Genomic DNA, 23,709 nt, shown 5'->3' on the forward strand with positions numbered 1-23,709 from the left:
TGAAGCCTCCCTCCTCTCCAATGTATTTAAACTCATCTCCTATCTATTTCCAACTTTTCTAACTATCGGTGAATGCGTGAAAAATCAATTTTATTAAGATATATACTGTTTATTTGGTTGTTGGTTAATACACCAAGTTTGTTGAGTGTACACCTTATTGTAGCTAAAAAGTTATTGTATTTTTTCTATTTTTTAAAGAAATATAGGCAGTTGTATTTTTTTTAAATAAAATTTGGTATTTATTTATAAGAAATATTGGTGTTTGTATTTTTTTTTAATAAGAAAATCTTATATATCTTTTTTATATTATATTTTCCAAAATTTTTTCCTATAATTTGAGAAAATAAGTTTCAGTATTTTCGTTTCCATGTTTCTTTCCCATGCTACGTAGCTTGCAAGACATTTACTTGAATCACATTTGGAGAACTAGTTACAATGCGTGTCATGCCTCAATGCTTTCAACACCATTAAAACGGTAATAACTCAATACCAAACCAATTGGATACTATTTATCTTGTTGATAACATTAATTGTTCACCTTTCCATTGATAGAGTGTTCACCTCGTCAATAACACTCCGGTGTCACTATGCATCAATTCAAATGAGTTCAAATTTGAGCTCGAGTTAGATATTATGGATTTGATCGGAGCTCAAGCCACTCACAGATTTGATTTAGTTTAGAACAAATCCACCCCTTACACTTAAGATGTTCTCACAACCATTTATAATCATTATGAATCCTCATAATTCATGCATGTGGCCAGATGTTTTACACCATCGTGTCATGTGGGTCTATTACAATCTTGGTGTATGATCTTAATTTGCTTAATGTATCTGTAGTATAGGGATGAGAATTTGTTTGACATTGCAATGCAGGTGACACAGTATAGATGCTTTATTAGCTTCATTTACGAAGATTAATTGAGTTAGCTTGCATCAATTTCTTTTCTGTAAATCATGTTGTCTGAGTTGTATGTTCTTGTGAAAAATGAAATCTTTAGTTGTTGATTGGTCAAATTGAGACTATTTTGTAAACTTAAACACTTTCTTCTCCTGTGCCTTCCTAATTTTTGTTTGCAAAGGGAAGGTTCTCAATAGCTGAAGTGTGATCTGAATGCAGAGCATAACCTTTTATGAATACTTCATGTAAACTCATTCTAGTTATTGATACACTAGACCTTGAAGTTTCTGATGGTCATAGTTCTACAAATTTTGTTTAATTCTTGCATCTCTACTAGATTTTTTTTTTTTCAAAAAATTAAGTTAGATTGATTATTTGAAGGGGATGATATGAACAGATCAATTTTCTTTGGATACAGAAACTGCTTCTGTTGTGGTGCCTATGGAAGTCTGTGATATGGTTTTGGTTGCTCGGCTTAGATTGATTAACGGAAATTTGTCTCTCACTTCACTCTCAAACAAAGTCATGAAAACACAAATTAAGTGCAGAAAGTAAAGAAGACAGAAGGATTTTTACATGGTTCAGCTAAGATATATCTTAGCCTACATCCATGGGACCATGTCCGGCTCAAATCAAATCACTAAGCTAAAACTCAATTGTCAGTTACAAAGTTAAAATTAAACACATAATGGAAAACTTTCTTCTGACTAAATTACTTTTTAAACTCACTTACTTTCAGAAGCTAATACCCATGTTTGAAGTACATCGAATATCTTGTTCAAGTTATTCAAGCTCCTCTTGAACTTTAAGCTGAAATCCTTTCATTTGTTGGTTTTGAATTTCCTTCAAGTACCAACCATAAAGTTGTATCCCACGATATGAACAACCTAACAAACCTGCAAGAGAAAGAGTAGAAAATTAGAGAACAAAAACGCAAAACAAGTTACCCAAAATAACAAATGACCTAAGCACAAAAAAAGCTCACTCAAATTTAAGTAGGAGACAAGTTGCATATTTAGGTCAAGAAGAACTCAAATGAATGCTTGTATATAATTTCAACAATACACCTAGACAACAAATAACAATTTTGAATAAAGATAAAGAAGATGAAAGTTGCACGTAAATGGAAAATCAACATCCAGATGATCACACAAAATGCAATCATGTCCACACATGTAGCATAATAATTGTGTTCACATCAAAACAAGATGTGAACAACAAAAGTTCATAGCTTGTCAAATTCTTACAGCCTACATATGCCGCTCTGTTGCCACAATTTTCAGCCTTCAAATTCCTGCTATCATCACAATACGATTATGGTGCAATGGTGTGACAATAAGATTTACATATCCAGGAAGCCCTCTCTGAAATTTTGGAATTTTTGAACCATAATCACTTTCAATCCACCCCAACGACAAAATGGACCTAAAAGAAACCCAAATCTGGTAACCAAAGATTTTGAAAGATTAATAACTGCAAAATATTGGAATTTGAATTGAAAACTTTCTTCAATTACCTTTCTATGCAGAAAAATAAAAAAAGCTGAAAAATCCTTTTAAGGTAAAAACATGAGCGAACATTTAGTATCCTAATAGACTACTCCTCCAACTTTGAATTCAATCAACGCTTCACTTGCTTCCTGCTATAGAAAACATAAAATTTAGGCAGAGCACTTGTTCCAAGAGACTAAACATGATCTTATCTATTTGGATATATATATATATATATATATATATCCATAATTACACATTATATGTATTAAAATCATTATTATTGAAGTTAATTTTTTAATAAATACAAGATGCTCAAACTACCTGCCCACTGTGGTTGTCTCCTTGATGTGACGATGATCATCTGGCAAGTTAAAATAAGAGTAACTTAACTTAAGACACAGGATATAAAATACATTGTCAATATAAAAAGCTATGGATAAAATCACACACTTTAAATTGGTCTTCAATTCTCCCTCCTTTGAATTGAAGACCAATTTTTCATCAATTTCAACTCTAGGGATGTGAGCAATCTTTGAGCAATACTTCCCTTTACCTCTCCTCCAATGTTTTTTTATCAATGGACATCTGCTAATATCTAATTCCAGAAGTGAGGATGGCAGGCTTGTGAGGGATTTGAGCTTTGGGCAATTGAAAATATCCAAGGTTTGAAGAGAAGTAAGATTTCTCAGGCATGGAACTGATTTGAGCTTTGGGCAATCGAGAATCCACAAATCTTCAAGGGTGTAGTGGCTTCCAAAACCTGGAATTGATTTGATCTTTGGGCAATTGCTAATACTGAAGCTTTTAAGTGATACAAGGCTTCCTAGGTCTGAAATTGAGTTGACATTTGAATTTTGAATTTCCAATCTCTTAAGAGAGGTGAGTGTGCCCAAGTCTGAAATTGATCTAAATGGTGCCAAATTAGAAATGGTCAAATCTTGAAGAGAAAGAGGCATTCGTTGTTCCTCTGATAGAATCAACTCCAAATCTTCAAATCCACTTATCCGAAGTGTTTTAAGAGTGGTGAGTTTGTGCAATCCCCATTTAATTAGTGCCTTACTCATTTCGACATCTCCAATGATATGAAGATAGGTTAGGCTAGTTAGAATACCTTCAATCGGCAACGACATCGAACTATTTATTATGTCTAAATCTTGAAGACTAGTAAGATTCTATATGCCGAACAAATCAAGATTTTGATAAAGAAAAAACATACTTTTAAGACATGATGTACTGTGAAATGCCTCTTCTATTGACTTCAGCCTCGGACATTCCCCAATATAGAGGGATTCAAGTTTTTTAAGTTGGCACCTGCTTCTTGACGATAATGTTGTGAGATTTATACAGTTATAAATGTCCAGTTGTTTGAGTGTGTTAGGCAGCAATCCTTGTGATGATAGATGCGTGAGAGATTCACAACTTCTAATCTCTAAGGACTCAAGAAGAGTAGAACTGATACCTTCCAAATGTTGTAATTTCTTACAACTTGATATCTCCAGCTGTTTTAGTGACCAAGGCAGAGTGTTTCTGGCAATGAATAATAAAGAATCACATTGCCAAATTGCCAACCTTTCTATGTTGTTTTGCTTCAATCTTTTCGGTAAAGATTTTAGAGTCTTGCAATTGATAATATCAAGATCACCCAAATTAGGAGGGAAGATGGTGTTTAGAAATGAAATACTACAACTTTTTATACTTAAGCTTTTAACATAGGTGAGGCTATGACTCCATTTTATTGGCTTCTCTACACAATTGAAATTTTGACTCAACCAATTTTCATCCTCTAAATCTGCAATATTTTGAAGAAATTCAGACTTGAAGGATATGATCTCATCAGTAGAACTACTAGTAGGCACCACTTCCTTACACTCATTGATTCTGAAACTAACGAGCTTTGGAAAACTTGAGAATGAAACCATCAACTTTGCACACTTCTCAATCACAAGTTTTTCTAGTGAAGGAAGATGATCATGCAATTCTACGGTAAGTTCAGGACATTTAATAATTGAAACCTCACGAAGTTTAGGAAATCTCTCAACCTTCTCATTTTCCCCTTTTGTGTCCCAATATCGACATTTTTGCAAATCCTGAAAACAAAGAATCTCTAATGAATTGAAAGGACTTTGCATGTCTATTCTTTCCAATTTTGGCATCCCTATGATGTTTAACTCTTTAAGTGAGCTCAATAGGCTTTGAGAAGGCAAGCTTGTGCAATTTTTACAATTTTCTAAGTTGAGGACCATCAATTTAGAGAGTGATGATGAAGTGCTTAACCAAGATGAAAATTCTAAACCACCATAGGATCTAATTGTTAGTTCTTCTAGATGGCTATGAGGTTTCAACATCTCAAGAACATATTTTTCTTCTCCCTCTTCTCGTGGGACACCAAATTGAGACTCCCACTCTAATGACAACACTTTTAAATCATTTTTGTTGTTTAATATAAACCCACCTATTTGCTTTGCATTCTGTAATTTTGAAATGCAAAGCTCACCTTTAAGAAAATTTAAGCTCTTCAAATCTTCTAAATTGGAACTCGATTCTTTGCCCACTATAAAATGAGATAACATTCGGAGATTTTTCAATTCCTTCATTCCGGATGGCATTTCTTTCAATGAATTCCGACCACTTATATCAAGATGATATAAATTGGTCAAATATCTCATGTTAGAAGGTAACTTCTTGAGACAAGAACAGTGTTTTAATAGCAAAGTTTGCAAGTTCAATAAAGAGCATGTTGATTCAGACAAACATTTAATCCCAGTGTGAGAAAAGTTTAGATACCTTAGATGTATCAAATCTCCAATTGAATCAGGTAAGTGAGTGATGTTGTACCAATCAAAAGACAATACTCTCAACTTCTTTAATTTTGGCAACAAATCAAAAATAACCTTAGCACTTATAAATCGTTCACCATAAAAGGAAGACCTCATGAATAATGGCAAGAATGTTCTTAGACTCCTAAGTTTCTCCAAGCCTCTAAATCTCTCTTCTCCCTCTCTTCGACAAGGAATATAAGAAAAATGGCGAATCCTTTCAATACATTCCGGTAGCCTGATAAGGGCTTGCTTGGAATGTAAATTGAATTCTTTAGAAACAGATTCAGCTAGATTATGAACAAGATCATGCATTACATATGTAGAATCATAATTACTTGATTTTTGAAAAAATGACCTTGAACATAAATCACGAAAATATTGACCTGTCTTATCCAGTTGCTCATCAGTTGGTTGAACGATACCTTCTGCCATCCACAAAAGTACAAGTTCCTCCTCCTTAAACTCATAGTCTTCGGGAAAAATCGCACAGTAAGCAAAACAACTTTTTAAATGAGCAGGGAGATAAAGATAACTTAACTTTAATACAGGAAGAACATCATTTTCATATGAATTCCATATTTTGCTGTCCAGTAATTTTTCCCAAGTATCAGTCGACTCAAAGAATAGGAGACCACCGAGGGTCTTTACTGCCAGAGGCAGGCCACTACACCTTTCAACGACCTTTTCATAAATTGTCTCTGTAATTTGATCCGTATCAGCAGCTGTACCAGGTGCTAGTGCATGCTCCTGAAACAAGGATTTACAAGCTTCATTGGATAAAAGCGGTAAATGATAAGTACTATCCGAGCATCTTATTGTTTTCGCAACACTTTCATTGCGTGTTGTGACGATCATCGTGCTTCCGGGTGCACCAGCTTTGAAAGGAGACGTTAGCTCTTCCCAGTCGCTGTATTTCTTCACCTCCCAAACATCGTCTAATACAATCAAGAATTTCTTCCCACTTACTGCCTTTTGCAGTTCAACTTGCACTCTATTTAAATCACTTGGAGTGGAGGACGTGGAGTCTTTTAATGACTGAAGGAGACTCTCTGAGATAGTTAAAATATCGAAATTGGTTGAAACACAGACCCAAGCCTTTTCCTCAAACTTGAAGCCTTCCGGTTCCTTGTGATTGTACACGTCTCGAGCAATTGTAGTCTTGCCAATCCCTCCCATGCCGACTATGGCTATCACTCGAAAGTTGTTACCACAAGGTGGATCACTTTTCACCATCGCAACTAGTTTGGCTTTATCTTCAGCTCTGCCATAAACAAATTTTTCAGGTGCCACGCTTGAAGTTTCCTTTGGTCTTTGCGGTGTGATATTACTTGAAGTTACTACAGGAAGGTCTTTCATCAATAATCTTTGCTGGTGGAGTTGTTCCAACCGATTATTGATCTTTTTGATCTTGGAGCCAATTTTAACATTGAACAAGGGGCCAGGAAAATTAGCGCAGAGGAACCTCGATCCGTTGCTAGAGCTTGCCTGCTATTCTACCTTGAGTCTGAATCTCAAAGCTTCATAGGCAAACTCATCCAGCAGGTCTTCTGCATCATAAGCCCAGTGTTGAAGATTGACAAGCCACTTTTTTAAGGCCGGATCCATCAGTTGTATGTCTTCTGCACGGTCAAGCAGAGCTTTATTAATCATTTCCAACTTTGTATTGAGCTCATCTAGCTCTGAATCTAACCCTCCAACAAGTTGCCTGGCAAATCCCCGCACCTCATCAGACACCAATATATCAAACAACCACTCGAAGAGTTGAGAGACAAGGGGCTCAACCAAAAATTCCATGGAAGAAAGGAATTAGGATTATTAGAACAAGAGAGTTACAGATGAAAATGAACGCAATTAGCCAAGAGAAATTGGTTACTTTTACCTAGTAGAGCTGAAAAACTGAACGTGTGGGAACCAGTCAAATAATTAAATTTATTTTCAACAAGTTTGGTAGGAGAACACATTTCATTGCCGTGTGAAGAGCACACGAGATATTTAATTATTCATCTTTTCTCATAGATAAATGATATCTAATATCTCTCTCAGATTCATAACTCCACCCACCAAATAAAAAAAAGTCTGTTAACTCGATTATAATCCCAATCTCAAATCTTTTGCTTTTTAGAACTTTACTAGACCAATTAGGATTACCTCCCTTATTATTTTATTTTATTTTTACTCTATTCTTCTATAAATATTGAATATCATTTTCATTATTTTGTGATCAATTCTTTCTCCAACGGATATAATTAAGTATTTTTATAAATAAAATAACATATTCATTGCATCATCTTATTTTCAACACTAAAGCACACTACATCAAATATTTAATTTAAAGACAAAATATTTAGAGATGATTTTAATTTTATCTTATAATTTTACTTTTAGAGATAAAATTTTTATTTTATCCCATAATAATTATTTTAGGGTTAAACTTAAATTTTATTTTTAAGAACATTTTTAGTTTCATTCTAAAATGATAATTTTATGGACAATTTTATTTTTGTCTCACAATGTATGATTTATTCTTAGAAACAATTTTAGTTTCATCCCAGAATGATAATTTTAGTAGATAAAATTTTAATTTCATCCCCAAAACTTAGGATTCATTTTTAGGGATATTTTTAGTTTCATCTTGTATTATAATTTTAGGGTTTTGTGCTAAAAAACTTAAAATTTACTTTTGGTGACAATTTTAATTTCATCCCAAAATGATAATTTTAGAGAGATTTTTTTTTTGGCTCAAAATGATAATTTTAGGAAACAAAATTTTAATTTTGTCCCCAAAAACTTAGAATTCATTTTTAAAGACATTTTTAGTTTTGTCTTAAAATGATAATTTTATGGACAATTTCATTTTTGTCTTAGAATGATAATTTTACTTAAATTTTCTTTCTAAAGACATTTTTAGTTTCATCCCAGAATAATATTTTTAGTAGCGACTTTAGTTTTATTCCAAAATGGTAAATAAATGATTTTATTATGATTTAATATTGTCCCAAATTGATCATTTAGGGGATGAAACTTTAATTTCATCCAACAAAATTTAACATTTATATTTAGGGATGATTTAGTTTTGTTTTGGAATGAACATTTTAGCGCTAATTTCATCCACCAAAATTAAGGTTGAAAATAAAAATCCCTTATTAATGGATGAGTAGATATTTGGGTTTTCAAAAGTTAATAAAAGTCACTTTGAATTTTCATTATACCTTGGGTGGAAATAAGTCTTGTGGCCAAAAACAAAAGATTAAGATTAAAAGGAAGATGAAGACCCACTTTTGGAGTCCACACGCCATGTGATTGTGGAGTCCACACGGTTTCCATTGATACATATCATTGCCATGTAGACTCCACAACCACATGGCGTGTGACTCCAAAACTAGATCTTCATCGTCATCTTCATCTTAATCTTAATCTTTTGTTTTTTTATCAAATAGCTTATTCGTGTTCTTTAACTAAAAAATTATAGTGAAATTCCAAAACTCTCAAAAATCTAATTTAAACATTTAGTTTATATATTTATTAATTAGTCTCGTATTTAAAGTTAGAAAATAAAAAATAAGATTTGAAACTTATACTTTATTTACATTTCTAGTGGTAATTAAAGTGTATATATAAAGTGATATGTTAACATATGATTAGATGATTTAAATGTTTATTGTAAAAATTCTCTTTTGAACAGATAATTGTATTACATAATTAGAGAAGGGGTCAAACAATTTATTCCCACCCAAGGTTTGTTAAATTCCCAAATTAGTATTCGTTAAGTATTAAAAACTCAAACTCTCACATGTGGATTGTTAAAATTAATTGAATCAGTTAGCTCTACGGGTAAAATAGTCATTTAACTAATATATTAAAATAATAAAAATATATCTCATTTCCTCTATGGTTTAGAAAACTAATAATTTCCCTTAGGATTAAGTTTTGAAAAATCACATTTTCCCCTTAGGGTTTCATTTTCAACCTACTTTTCTCTAGTGACTGGAATTCGGCTATGGCCTCTCTTTTTCGCTGCCTAACTCCATTCGATCATGTTTCCTATCACCATCTTCGTCTCTAGACAAAAAAGAATCATTTTTAAGAGCTTGAGATTTTGAATGGGGACCATCAATCAATCTAATCAATTAGTGTCGAAGAGAGACCAAAACTCAAACCACCAAGATAGATGTTCACGCCAACAAAGAGGGTCAGACGTTGTACAAGAACCAAGAGAAAAGCATGGCACAAAATTGGAGAGATAAAAGGCACAATAATGACGAGATAGTAGGAAGTCATATCATGAAGGCATTGGAAGGGAGCTCAAGCGCTAGATAGAAAGAGAGGTTAACGTTGGCTGAATCTCAGGTAGAGAATGACACTAGAGATAGAGATCACCAAAAAACGATAAGGAAACTGAACTAGATCGAGGGCAAACTGAAAATTCTAGAAGGTTATGGGGTGACGCAAAAAAGAAAAAAAGAAAAGGGGGTCAGTTGTAAAATTGCAAAACTACAAATAGAAAACCTTAAACTCTTGAGGGGAAAATTGCAGGTTTTCAAACTTGAAAAAAATTAGGTTTTTTTAGGGGGAATTATTAGTTTTTAAAGTTTAAGGGGGAAATGAGATAAAATTTTAAAACTAGCAGATTTTGTTAACTTTATCGATTGACAGATAGGTATTTCAGTTTTTGAAAATTTTTTTTGTTAACCTGGGACTTTGCCCGTCTTTGTTGGATTGGTAAACCTAGGATATAGTAATCGAACCCATAATTATTATACTAAATAAATCAAAATTTCACAAGCATGGTAGAGACTCAAACCCAAACCTTCATCTTGTAAGTTTTAATACTCTACTGGTTTTACTAACTCTTAGAGTCCATTTTTTGAAAGTTAGTAAGTAAGAATTTGGAAAAAGAATAAACCTTGGATGTGAATAAGTCATTTGGCTTTAGAGAAAGAGGAATAAGTTTTCTCTTAGAGCTTAGCCTTCTTTTTCAATAGTGTCCCTTTTTCTTAAGGATCATAATTGTGATTAAGCATAAACTTCATATAATTAATATCAGAACATCACAACTAATGAAAGACTTGTTGTATTGATTATCAACTAAGTTAAGGGATCCAGATCTTTAATTACAATCGTATTATCAAATTATAATATTTTTTATTATTAATATGTATTATGATATTTTAAACTATCCTCCCAAAAGATTCTTCACACTAGAAATGAAAATAAATTAAATTAAATAAAAAAATGTAATGACAGAGAAAAAGTAATAGTAAAATAGACACTTGCATAATTGTGCCCCAAATTCAAAAGTCTTTGTATGAGCATTGACCTAATTACAAGAAAAGAATTACTCTATTACTTAATAACATATTAAATTGTTTTTATGTAAAATATTATTTTTGAGAAATAAAGGTGTATTCGAATCGAGCTAGCTTAAACTTGAAAAAGTCTGAAATAAACTCAACTTAGGTGAGTTTGAGCCTAAAGGTTTTCTATTGTCAAGCTCGAGTTAGTGTAGTGTTCAACAAACTAAGCTCACAAATTTGAAAAAAATTTGATTCAAATACATTAAAACAACATCATTTTGATTTATATCTATCTATTATAACAATATCGTTTTAATTTGTATTTATTACAACAATATCTTTTTGACTAATGTGTATCAAAATAATATTGTTTTAATCGATTTTGGCTTGACTTGATAATGTGAACCAAACTCAAATTCAACTTCTCTCAAGTTGAGCTCAACTTGAATTGGTTCAAAATAAATTTGCTGAGTTTTACGCTAAGTTGAACTCATACTGACTCAACTTTAAGCTTAGATCGGCTTGAACTTGAGCTCCTAACAAGAAGTCAACACCAACATGGGCAAACCATATAAATGAGAGAGATGTCTTTGGCGAATTGATCATGCCTACCTTCAATATACAATGTGACAACTTACCTTATAATTATTTGCAAATCAATTCTTATTATAGAGGCCAAAAGACTTACTCCCACCCAAAGTTTAGTGTATTCTCAAATTCTTATCCGTAAAATTTTAAAAACTTAAATATTAATATTTTTGTTAAAATTCTCAGCTAGGGTTAAGGGTAAAAATATTGAAAAAACTAAAATTTTTCATATCCCCCCCTTAATTTAAAAATCTAGAAATTTTTCCTCAACCAAATTTGAACCCCCTAGGGTTTGTATTTTTTCCAATGCTTCTCCAATGATCGAAGTGTGCCTTCACCCATCTTCCATCAATGGACAATTTGATCGCTTCCATCAATGTCTCACTTTGTCACTCTCGGACGATGACTGGATTATGCTCAGTTCATCACCAACAAGATCTGTGGAAAGATTGGTGGGAAGGCCAACTCCGGTTGCCAGAGAAGACACTAAAAAAAATGCAAGGTCTATGGGGGAAATAAATACTTTTTCAAACTTTGAATAAAGGAAATTGTTAGATTTCTAAACTAAATAGGAAATGTGATAAAAATTTAGTTTTTTAAATATTTTTAACTAAATAACATTTTTACCCTTAACCCTGACTAAAAATTTTAATATAATGATAAGTATTGGGGTTTTTAAAATTTTACGAATAAGAGTCTAAGAATAAACAATACCTTAAGTAGGAATAAATCTTTTGACCTATTATAAAATCATGTTAAAGAGGGCAGGTAACAGTGACATGAAACCCATTGAAAAAATAAAATACAATAAAATTATTTGAATTTTATTTATATATTTTTATAAGGAAATAAAACTATGTTTATGCTTTTTTATGATTTATTAGGTCCTAATCGGACTTAAATACAGATTTTGTACACATAATTATTTTATTTATCAATAAGGCTAAAGGACTTGTTCCCTCCCAAAGTTTGATGTATTAGCAGAATCTGTTAGAAAAAAGGGTATACAAGTAAATTTATGTGCTTAAAAGTTGAGCTGCTGAAAAAGAGCAAAAAAAAAGTCAAAAAGTGTTTGTTTTTTAAGGAAACTGGCATGCAATTAATGTGGGTGCCTGGAAACAGGAAAATATTGTACGTAATCCGTTTTGGTTGCGACACTTGGCAACTAAGAGGTCTTTTTTGACGCATTATTAAGGTAGTTTAAGCCAATAGAATTTTGACACATGAAGGGTTTTTTAGTCATTTCGTGAGAATTAATATAAATCTTTTTTATATATTTTTTTTTGTTTTTTAACTTATTAAGCCAATAGAATTTTGACACATGAAGGGTCTTCAATCATTTAATTGAGCGATCGTTCTTGTGTAAGTGCAAGCGAAAATGGGCGAAGGGACGTTCGTCATATATTTATGAAGAAAAGAAGCACAAAAGATTGGAATGAGAGATTATGCAATAATGATTTTAAAATCGGATCGAATTAGTTGGCTTAATCAGTTAAATCGAAAATTGACTCTAAGTTCAGTTTGATTAATATAAAAAATTGGTTTTACTATTAACTTGATTAAACCCTATTAAAAATTAGATTTGACTGGATGACAGGTCAAAACTAAGTTTGACTTTTGAATTGTTTTAAATTTTAATTATTTTTTATTATTTTTATTATTCTCTGATTGAACTAGTCGAACCATGAATCAGTGAGACAACCAGTTCGATCACTAGTGCAATTTTAAAAACATTGTTATGCAAACTCATGATGGAATGGTGGAAAGGCATTAGTGAGGTCTCGTGGAATGGCTCAACCATATGGTCTGGAGGGAAGCAATAGCCGCAACTAGAGTTAGATTCAAATCGAGCTAGTTTAGGCTCAAAAGCTAACTCGGTTTAATTCGGTCTAATTCAAATTTATTTACTTCGAATATGAACTTTGTATAGTTATCAATATCTTACAATATGATACAATACAGATGAAAAATAATATGTATCATGATATATATTATAACTGATACGATATAATGAATATATCGTACACTACAATAAATGTATCATACGATACGATACATATTATCAATATGAATCGATATACTTTTTAGAGAAAATGATAATGTAGTAGGAGTGTATATGAAATTTTTTAAATTTTCAAAGGTGTTTGTGATGTTTTTCAAAATGATGATATGTTAATTATATTTTTTTACTATTTTATTGATATTTTTATTATTTTATTTCTTAAAAGTTGTATCATACAATATAATACTTGATATATAATATGTAAAATTAAGTTTTTGATATACAATTCAACAACCATAGAACCGAGTTTAAATTAAGAGGTTTAGCTCATTTTAAACGAATTCAAATTAAACTATTTTTTATTCTAATTAAACTCGAATCGGCCATATAATACTATAGAGTTTCCATAATTCTTTTGTGAAAATTTTTTTTGTCGGATCCTCTGTGTGAACATTCTCTTAGGTCCACATGTGTGTGAACTTATGCGAGAACATGCCAGTCGCTAAAGAGTGTGAACTTGAAGATTTCCTAGTCAATAAGTTGGTAGGTCTTCTTATTGCTCTATTGTAACTTTTACATGAGCTTCAAACTAGTGGGGGCATATTGGTCCTTTTCTCTCATTTATGAAAGACTTACATAACATAAGAATCTTCTTTTGAGAAATTTCCATATTTTGAATATGGGAATATTGAGTTTTTGGCTGATTTAGGGAGGTGTCCAACGCCTCAAATGGCAAGAAAATGGGAGGCTCCGAACGCCTCGAACTGGAATTGTGGATTCAGCTGCTCTTTATTATGACCTTGCAAGATGTCTTTGTAGTGCTGGAAGGTGCCAAGAAGCACTAATGCAGGTAGATATGTCATATGCTACTCTGTTTGTTATACATTTTTCTTTATTGCCTTTTATTGTCTCATTATATAGCTTTTTGACTTTGATAACTTCAATATGAATTCATGGATATAATATTCGATTAGTGGGTACAAGTTGAAAGAACTCACACTAAAGAAATGTTGGTAATAAAGGCAGACTGCCTAGGTCATAAGATATGAATTGGTAATCAAGGTAGATCTGGGTCATTCTTTCACTATTCCAGCTATTCTCATGCAATAGTTTGACATGGATTTACAATTATTCCAATAAGATTTCTTACTTGTCATGGATTTTTTTGCCACTACGCCAATAATTTGACTTTGCCAGAAAAGTTTTTACTATGAAAAGGACTTCAGAATATACCAAGTTTATGATTCCTGTATCATCACTAAGAAAAGCCCAAATGTTTTCCTACTTCTAGTACATAAAAAGCTTAGTAGATGTTTAAGGTTTCTATCTTTCTATCATGTGTAAGACTATATCTCTCTGGTTTATTATATTACAACTAAATAAGATTACATGTGGCTGATCTGTTGACCTTACAATGGAAATGTAGACACTTTTATTTATTTATTTATTTATTTATTCACTTGGTTCTTTCCTTCTATAGATAGAGAAGATATGTACGGTGGCAAACAAGCCTTTGGTGGTAACTTATACTGGATTAATTCAAGCTTGTTTGGACTCTGGGAACATTGAAAATGCTGCTGAGATATTCAACCAAATGAAGGATTTCCTTGCAAAATAATGCTGAAAGCTTATCTGGAAAATGGTTTCTTTGAGGAAGCAAAGAAGCTCTTCCAGCAGATGTCTGAAGATAGCAGCCATCATAGCCGGGAAACTGATAACAGGGATCTACTGGTACCAGATGTCTACACATTCAACACCATGTTAGGTGCATGCATTGTGGAGAAGAGATGGGATGACCTTGAGCATGTATATAAAACAATGCTGCAGCATGGATTCCATTTCAATGCAAAACGCCGTGTCCGAATGATATTGGATGCTTCAAGAGCTGGAAGGGTATATTCTGAGTTCTCTTAAAATTAATTTCATTTTGAGTGCTTATTTATACCTGCTGCAATGGGTTTCACATGCCGATATGCCATACTTAAGACACCATTTGACTAAGTCATGTAGAGCCATTGAGATGAATGTCTCCAAATTTGTGATATAATTGTCTTGATGGCATCTGTTGTTGTTGATTTCTGTAATTATAATACAATTCAGAAAATTTCTTTATTCTGGATTGCGAGTTTTCTGTTTTTTTTTAAAAATCATTTTTGCCCTCCATAGAAGCTATTAAATCACTGTTTCTTGCTATTTCTGCTGACAGGTAGAGCTACTGGAAACAACTTGGAAGCACCTTGCACAGGCGAACCAGGTACCCCCACCTCCTCTCATCAAGTAAACTTCCATCTAAAATAAGAATCCTCTGTCATTTGCTTCCACATAATTGGACTGCAAGATGCCCGCAATGAGACCATCACCAAATCCTCTTATATGGGGATAAACTTCACCTGCAGGTTAGGAAGCACAAAAATGCACCCCATGTGCATTTCTAAGTCTTTGAAGCACCCCAAAATTGGTATGAAATGTTTCGAGGAAAATTAAAAAAATTTGAAACACATTTTATAAAAAGAAATTATTTTTTTTATTTTTTAATCTATTTCATGTTTACTCTCAATTTCAAACCTTAACTCTGATTTCATTTCCTCTTCTCTTCGGCATATGAAGCTTCCCTCCTCTCCAGCGCGTTTAAACTCATCTCCTATCTATTTCCAACTTTGCCAACTATCAGTGAATATTTGAAAAATTGGTTTTATCAGGATATATACTGTTTATTTGGTTGTTGGTTAATACGCCAAGTTTGTTGAGTGTATACCTTACTGTAACTAAAAAGTTATTGTATTTTTTCTATTTTTTAAAGAAATATAGGTGGTTGTATTTTTTTTTTTTAAATAAAAGTTGGAATTTATTTATAAGAAATATAGGTGTTTGTATTTTTTTATAAGAAAATCTTATATATATATTTTTTATATTACATTTTCCAACATTTTTTTTCCTATATTTTGAGAAAATATGTTTAAGTATTTTTGTTTCTACGTTTCTTTCCCATCCTATGTTGCTTGTAAGACATTTACCTGAATCACGTTTGGAGAACTGGTTACAAAGCTTGTCATGCCTCAATGCTTTCAACACCATTAAAATGGTAATGACTCACTAACAAACGAACCAAATACTATTTATCTTATTGATAATATTAATTGTTTACCTTTTCATTAATAGAGTGTTTACCTCGCCAATAACACTCAAGTGTTACTGTACATCAATTCAAATGAATTCAACCTTGAGTTCGAGTTAGATATTATGGATTCGATCTAAGCTCAAGCCACCCGTAGGTTTGATTCAGTTTAGATCAAATCCACCCCCTACACATAAGATGTTCTTACAACTATTTGTAATCATTATGAATCCTCATAATTCATGTATATGACCAGATGTTTTACACCATCGTGTCATGTGGGTCTATTACATTCTTGGTGCATGATCTTAATTTGCTTAATGTATGTGTAGTATAGGGATGAGAATTTGTTTGACAATGCAATACAGGTGGCACAGTATAGATGTTTTATTAGCTTCATTTACGAAGATTAATTGAGTTAGCTTGCACCAATTTCTTTTATGTAAATCATGTTGTTTGAGTAGTATGTTCCTGTGAAAAATGAAATCTGTAGCTGTGGATTGGTCAAATTGGGATTATTTTGTAAATATAAGTACTTTTTTCTCCTGTGTGATCTGAATGCAGAGCATAACTTTTTATGAATACCTCTGCTGTATTCTCAATAGCTGAAGTTTCTGGGGGTCATAATTCTACAAATTTTGTTTAATTCTTGCATCTTTACGGTATTCTTATTATTCAACAATGCCTTGAAACTCCAAACAATCATTCTTCACAAGAGTGTATACATTTGAAAAGGAGAATATGAACAGATCCATTTTCTTTGGATAAAAAAACTGCTTTTGTTGTGGTGCCTACGGAAGTCTGATATGGTTTTGGTTGTTCAGCTTAGATAGTAAGGGAAATTCGTCTCTCACTTCACTCAAACAAAGTCATCGAAACACAAATTAAGTGCAGAAAGTAAAGAAGACAGGAGGAATTTTACATGGTTCAGCTAAGATATATCTTAGCCTACATCCATGGGACCATGTCCGGCACAAATCAAATCACTAAACTAAAATTCAATTGTCAATTACAAAGTTGAAATCAAGCGCATAATGCAAAAGACTTACTTTTTACTACATTACTTTTTAAACTCACTTACTTTCAGGTGTTAATACCCATATCTGAAATACATTGAGTATCTTGTTCAGGTTGTTCAAACTCCTCTTGAACTTCAAGTTGAAATCCTTTCATTTGTTGGTCTTGAACTTCCTTCAAGTACCTATCATAGAGTCATATCCTACTATATGAACAATCTAGCAAACCTATAAGAGAAATAGTAGAAATTTAGAGAACAAAAATGCAAAACAAGCTATCCAAAATATTAAATGACCTAAACACAAGAGAAACTTTCTCAAATTTAAGTAGGAGACAAGTTGCATATTCAAATAAGGAAGAACTCAAATAAACGCTTGTATATAATTTCAACAATACACCTAGACAACAAATAACAATTTTGAATAAAGATAAAGAAGATGAAAGTTGCACTTAAATGGAAAATCAACATCCAGATGATCACACAAATGCAATCATGTCCACGCATATAGCATAATAATTGTGTGCACATCAAAACAAGATGTGAACAACAAAAGTTCATAGTTTGTCAAATTCTTACAGCCTACGTATGCCGCTCTGTTGCCACAATTTTTCAGCCTTCAAATTCCTGCTATCATCACAATACGTTCATGGTGCAATGGTGTGACAATAAGATTTACATATCCAGGAAGCCCTCTCTGAAATTTTGGAATTTTTGAACCATAATCACTTTCAATCCACCCCAACGACAAAATGGAACCATCACTCTATGAAGGAATTTAAGCAAATATATGTATTAATAATTGCAAAATATTGGAATTTGAATTGAAAACTTTCTTCAATTACCTTTTTATGCAGAAAAAAAAAAAAAAAAGCTGAAAAGTCCTTTGAGGTAAAAACATGAGCGAACTTCTGCCTCCAATTGTTTCTCCATCTCAATGGAGGATATTTAACAAATCTAAATCATAGAAAAATGAAAATTTCAAAACTCATGCTGAAAAGAACTCCAACATGATCTTATCTATTTGGATATATATATCCATAATTGCACATTATGTGTTAAAATCATTATTATTGAAGTTAATTTTTTAAAACCAAGGTGCTATGGACCTGTATTGTATTATATTATTCACGTAAGAGAAAATAAAGATTGATTCAATAGATATGATGCAAAGATTGATTCAATAATAAAGATTGATCCTTAAGAGAAAATAAATCTTTATTATTGTATTATATTATATTATTTACGTAAGAGAAAATAAAGATTGATCCTAATAGACTACTCCTCCAACTTTGAATTCAATCAACGCTTCACTTGCTTCCTGCTATAGAAAACATAAAATTCAGGCAGAGCACTTGTTCCAAGAGACTAAACATGATCTTATCTATTTGGATATATATATCCATAATTGCACATTATATGTATTAAAATCATTATTGTTGAAGTTAATTTTTTAATAAATACAAGATGCTCAAACTACCTGCCCACTGTGGTTGTCTCCTTGATGTGATGATGATCATCTGACAAGTTAAAATAAGAGTGACTTAACTTAAGACACAGGATATAAAATACGTTGTCAATATAAAAAACTATGGATGAAACCACATACCTTGAATTGAATGAAACAGAGATGATTATCTGACTTCATGCTTCGATTACAATTAATTCAAACCAATTCCTACTCCTTTGAATTGAAGACGATTTTCCTATCGATTACAACTCTAGGGATGTGAGCAATCTTTGAGCAATACTTCCCCTTACCTCTCCTCCATTGTTTTTTTATCAATGGACATTTGTCAATTTCTAATTCCGAAAGTGAGGATGGCGAGCTTGTGAGGGATTTGAGCTTTGGGCACTCGGAAATCAACAAGGTTTGAAGAGAAGTAAGATTTCTCAGGCATGGAACTGATTTGATCTTTGGGCAATCAAAAATCGCCAAGGTTTGAAGAGAAGTAAGATTTCTCAGGCAAGCAACTGATTTGAGCTCTGGGCAATTGGAAATCCACAATTTTTCAAGGGTGTAGTGGCTTCCAAAATCTGGAATTGATTTGATCTTTGGGCATTTCCTAATCGTAAAGCTTTTAAGTGATACAAGGCTTCCTAGGTCTGAAATTGAGTTGAGATTTGAATTTTCAATTTTCAAACTCTTAAGAGAGGTGAGTGTGCCCAAGTCTGAAATAGATCCGAACGGTGCCAAATTAGAGATGATCAAATCTTCGAGAGAAACGGGCATTCGTTGGTCCTCTAATAGAATCAACTCCGGATCTTCAAATCCACTTATCCAAAGTCTTTTAAGAGAGGTGAGTTTATGCAATCCCCATCTAATCAGTGTCTTACTCATTTCGACATCTTCAATGATTTTGAGAAAGGTTAGACTAGTTGGAATACCTTCAATCGGCAACGACATCGAAATATTTCTTATATATAAGTCTTGAAGATTAGTAAGATTTTGTATGCCGAACAAATCAAGATTTTGAAGACCATTTAAATTCATACTTTTAAGACAGGATCTATTTTGAAATACCTCTTCTATTGACTTCAGCCTTGGACAATGCCAAATATTGAGGACTTCAAGTTTTTTATGTACGCACCTGCTTCTTAAAGATAATGTTGTCAGATTTATACAGTCTCCAACGACCAAGCTTTTGAGTGTGTTAGACAACAATCCTTGTGACGATAGATGCGTGAGAGATTCACAACTTTCAATCTCTAAGGACTCAAGAAGAGTAGAATTGATACCTTCCAAATGTTGTAATTTCTTACAGCTTTCTATCTGAAGTTGTTTTAGTGACCAAGGTAGAGTGTTTCTGGCAATGGATAATAAAGAATCACACTCCCAAATTGTCAACCTTTCTATGTGGGTTTGCTTCAATCTTTTTGGTAAAGATTTTAAAGCCTCGCAATTTTCAATCCAAAGATCAATCAAATTAGGAAGAAAGATAGCGTTTAGAAATGAAATACTACAATTTCTTACGCTTAAGCTTTTAACATAGGTGAGGCTATGACTCCATTTTATCGGCTTCTCAACACAATTGACATTTTGACTCAACCAATTTTCATACTCTAAATCTACAATATTTGGAAGAGATTCAGACTTAAAGGACATGATCTCATCAGTAGAACTACTAGTAGGCACCACTTCCTTACACTCATCAATTGTGAAACTAGCGAGCTTTGGAAAACTTGAGAATGAAACCATCCACTTTGTACACTTCTTAATCGCAAGTTCTTCCAATAAAGGAAGATGATCATGCAATTCTACAGTAAGTTCAGGACATTCAATAATCGAGAGCTTACGAAGTTTAGGGAATCTTTCAACATTCTCATTTTCCCTTTTCGTGTCCCAATGTCGACATTTTTGCAAATCCTGAAAACAAAGAATCTCCAATGAATTGAAAGGACTTTGCATGTCTATTCTTTCCAGTTTCGGCATCCCTATGATTTTTAACTCTTTAAGTGAGCTCAACAGGCTTTGAGAAGGCAAACTTGTGCAATTTTTACAATTTTCTAAGCTAAGGACCGTCAATTTAGAGAGTGATGATAAACTGTTTAACCAAGATGGAAATTCTGCACCACCATAGGAGCTAATTGTTAGTTCTTCTAGATGGCTATGAGGTTTCAACATCTCAAGAACATCTTTTTCTTCTCCCCCGTTTCGTGGGACATCAAATTGAGACCCCCACTTTAATGACAACACTTTTAAATCTCTTTTGTTGTTTAATATAAACACACCTGTTTGCTTTGCATTCTCTAATTTTGAAATGCAAAGCTCACCTTTAAGAAATTTTAAGCTCTCCAAATCTTCTAAATTGGAACTCGATCCTTTGCCCACTATAAAATTAGATAACATTTGGAGATTTTTCAATTCCTTTATTTTGGATGGCATTTCTTCCAATGAATTCCAACCACTTATATCAAGATGATATAGATTGGTCAAATATCTCATGTTAGAAGGTAACTTCATGAGATAAAAACATTTTTTTAAAAGCAAAGTTTGCAAGTTCAATAAAGAGCATGTTGATTCAGGCAAACATTTAATCTTAGTGTAAGAAAAGTTTAGATACCTTAGATGCATCAAATCTCCAATTGAATCAGGTAAATGAGTGATATAGTAGTGTTCAAAAGACAATACTCTCAATTTCTTTAATTGTGGCAACAAATCAAAAATAACCTTAGCACTTATAAATTGTTCATCGCAATAGGAAGACCTCATAAATAGTGGCAAGAATGTTCTTAGACTCCTAAGTTTCTCCAAGCCTCTAAATCTCTCTTCTCCATCTTTTAAACAAAGAATATAAGAAAAATGGCGAATCCTTTCAATACATTCCGGTAGCTTGATAAGGGCTTACTCGGAACTTAAATTGAATTCTTTAGAAACAGATTCAGCTAGATTATGAACAAGGTCATGCATTACATATGTAGAATCATAATTACTTGATTTTTGAAAAAGTGACCTTGAACATAAATCACGAAAATACTGACCTGTCTTATCTAGTTGCTCATCAGTTGGTTGAACGATACCTTCTGCCATCCACAAAAGTACAAGTTCCTCCTCCTTAAACTCATAGTCTTCTGGAAAAATCGCACAATAAGCGAAACATCTTTTTAAATGGCGAGGGAGATAAAGATAACTTAACTTTAATACAGGAAGAACATCATTTTCATATGAATTCCATATTTTGCTGTCCAGTAATTTTTCCCAAGTATCAGTCGACTCAAAGAATAGGAGACCACCGAGGGTCTTTGCTGCCAGAGGCAGGCCACTACACCTTTCAGCGACCTTTTCATAAATTGTCTCTGTAATTTGACCTGTATAAGCAGTCCTACCAGTTGCAAGTGCATGCTCCTGAAACAAGGATTTACAAGCTTCATTGGATAAAAGCGGTAAATGATAAGTACTATCCGAGCATCTTATTGTTATTGCAACATTTTCATGGCGTGTTGTGACGATCATCGTGCTTCCGGGTGCACCAGCTTTGAAAGGAGACGTTAGCTTTTCCCAGTAGCTGTATTTCTTCACCTCCCAAACATCGTCTAATACTATCAAGAATTTTTTCCCACTCACTGCCTTTTGCAGTTCAACTTGCACTCCATTTAAATCACTTGGAATGGAGAACGTGGAGCCTTTTAATGACCCAAGGAGACTCTTTGAGATAGTTAAAATATCGAAATTGGTTGAAACACAGACCCAAGCCTTTTCCTCAAACTTGAAGCCTTCCGGTTCCTTGTGATTGTACACGTCTCGAGCAATTGTAGTCTTGCCGATCCCTCCCATGCCGACTATGGCTATCACTCGAAAGTTGTTACCACAAGGTAGATCGCTTTTCACCATCGCAACTAGTTTAGCTTTATCTTCATCTCTGCCATGAACAAATTTTTCAGGTGGCACGCTTGAAGTTTCCTCTGGTCTTTGCGGTGTGACATTACTCGGTGTTACTCCACAAAGCTCTTGCATAACTGATCTTTGCTGGCGGAGTTGTTCCAACCTATTATTGATCTTTTTGATCTTGGAGCCAATTTTAACATTGAACAAGGGGCCAGGAAAATTAGCACAGAGGAACCTCGATCCGTTGCTAGAGCTTGCCCGCTGTTCTACCGTGAGTCTGCGTCTCAAAGCTTCATAGGCAAACTCATCCAGCACGTCTTCTGCGTCATAAGCCCAGTGTTGAAGATCGTCAAGCCACTCTTTTAAGTCCCCATCCGTCAGTTGTACGTCTTCTGCACGGTCTAGCAGATTTTTAATCATTCTCAACTTTTTTTTGAGCTCTTCTAACTCTGAATCTACCCCTCCAACAAGTTGCCTGGCAAATCCCCGCACCTCATCAGACAACAATATATGAAACAACCTCTCGAAGAGTTGAGAGACAAGGGGCTCAACCAAAAATTCCATGGAAGAAAGGAATTAGGATTATCAGAACAAGAGAATTACAGATGAATATGAGCGCAATTAGCCAAGAGAAATTGGTTACTTTTATCTAGTAGAGCTGAAAAACTGAACTCAAGATACGAGAAAGAACATGTGGGAACCAGTCAAATAATTAATTTACTTTCAACAAGTTAGGTAGGAGGATGTGGAATTCAACCATTGATAAATTAATAAAGAAAACCAGCTAGACCTCTCACTTCCTGTGTCTTAGAGTTCAATTTTTCAGCATTTTCAGAGAAAAGTAACCAATGTCTCTTGGCCAATTGCGCTCATATTTATTCCTAATTCTCCTGCTGTAGTAATCCTAATTCCTTTCTTTTCGTTTTCATTTTTCAATTTTATCAGTGAATCAAGTTGAAACATGAATAAATTTTTCTTGTTTATTTTGAAACATAAGTAATTATGATCATGAATAATTTTATATCAATTAAATGATATAGATAATGTCTTGTTCCATTGATAGTACTCATATTAATATGATTAATTATTGTATTATAATTTTATCTTTGAATTATTTTACTTTTTTAAAATTAAAAGGTCATGCAAAGAAGTTTTG

The 23,709-nt window shown here is 33.0% G+C and overlaps 3 protein-coding genes across 13 annotated transcripts in view; 1 reads left to right on the plus strand and 2 right to left on the minus strand.

The window, feature by feature from the left end:
- Positions 1-1,470: 1,470 nt before the first annotated feature.
- LOC123217986 (putative disease resistance RPP13-like protein 1) overlaps positions 1,471-23,709 on the minus strand; it is a 93,532-nt gene continuing 71,293 nt past the window's right edge. The window contains exons 3-4 of one of the 3 annotated variants that reach the window (XM_044639122.1): positions 2,149-2,265; positions 1,471-1,797 (exon numbers count right to left, since the gene is read on the minus strand). The gene's annotated coding sequence lies outside the window, so the exon portion shown is untranslated. Of the gene's footprint in view, positions 1,798-1,908; positions 1,969-1,999; positions 2,266-23,709 lie in introns of those variants that run through there. The other 2 variants (XM_044639121.1, XM_044639123.1) reach the window with 2 other exon arrangements.
- Positions 2,421-23,233, minus strand: LOC123217991 (putative disease resistance RPP13-like protein 1). 9 transcript variants are annotated; one of them, XR_006502604.1, is made up of 3 exons: positions 18,837-19,020; positions 18,708-18,747; positions 2,421-2,540 (listed from the first exon to the last, which is right to left on the minus strand). XR_006502604.1 is itself a non-coding variant. In XM_044639132.1 (3 exons), the coding sequence occupies exons 1-3, from the start codon at positions 23,115-23,117 to the stop codon at positions 2,522-2,524; spliced, it is 1,467 nt and encodes a 488-aa protein (XP_044495067.1). In that variant the 5' UTR covers positions 23,118-23,233; the 3' UTR covers positions 2,443-2,521. The 9 variants fall into 9 exon arrangements, 4 of the variants coding, with proteins under 4 accessions (XP_044495067.1, XP_044495065.1, XP_044495066.1 ...); XR_006502607.1 differs by having other exon boundaries at positions 2,426-2,543; positions 18,837-19,022; XM_044639132.1 differs by lacking the exon at positions 18,837-19,020 and adding an exon at positions 21,710-23,233 and having other exon boundaries at positions 2,443-2,540.
- LOC123217993 (pentatricopeptide repeat-containing protein At1g30610, chloroplastic-like) lies at positions 13,800-15,895 on the plus strand. The gene is made up of 3 exons (XM_044639133.1): positions 13,800-13,947; positions 14,578-14,990; positions 15,304-15,895. The coding sequence occupies exons 2-3, from the start codon at positions 14,715-14,717 to the stop codon at positions 15,376-15,378; spliced, it is 351 nt and encodes a 116-aa protein (XP_044495068.1). The 5' UTR covers positions 13,800-13,947; positions 14,578-14,714; the 3' UTR covers positions 15,379-15,895.

This window comes from Mangifera indica, chromosome 6 (assembly GCF_011075055.1).
Source record: "Mangifera indica cultivar Alphonso chromosome 6, CATAS_Mindica_2.1, whole genome shotgun sequence".
Classification (NCBI taxonomy): Eukaryota; Viridiplantae; Streptophyta; class Magnoliopsida; order Sapindales; family Anacardiaceae; genus Mangifera; species Mangifera indica.

Bases quoted from the DNA above. Each gene is read 5' to 3' on its own strand.
- LOC123217991 (XM_044639130.1), bottom strand. From the start codon at position 23,117: ATGGAATTTTTGGTTGAGCCCCTTGTCTCTCAACTCTTCGAGAGGTTG. The intron at 18,748-21,709 runs GTCAGTATTTTC...TTAACTTGTCAG, and splicing joins TGAGCAACTAGATAAGACAG to ATGATCATCATCACATCAAG. The intron at 2,544-18,707 runs GTAGTTTGAGCA...TGTTTTCTATAG, and splicing joins GAGACAACCACAGTGGGCAG to CAGGAAGCAAGTGAAGCGTT.
- LOC123217993 (XM_044639133.1), top strand. From the start codon at position 14,715: ATGCTGAAAGCTTATCTGGAAAATGGTTTCTTTGAGGAAGCAAAGAAG. The intron at 14,991-15,303 runs GTATATTCTGAG...TTCTGCTGACAG, and splicing joins ATGCTTCAAGAGCTGGAAGG to GTAGAGCTACTGGAAACAAC.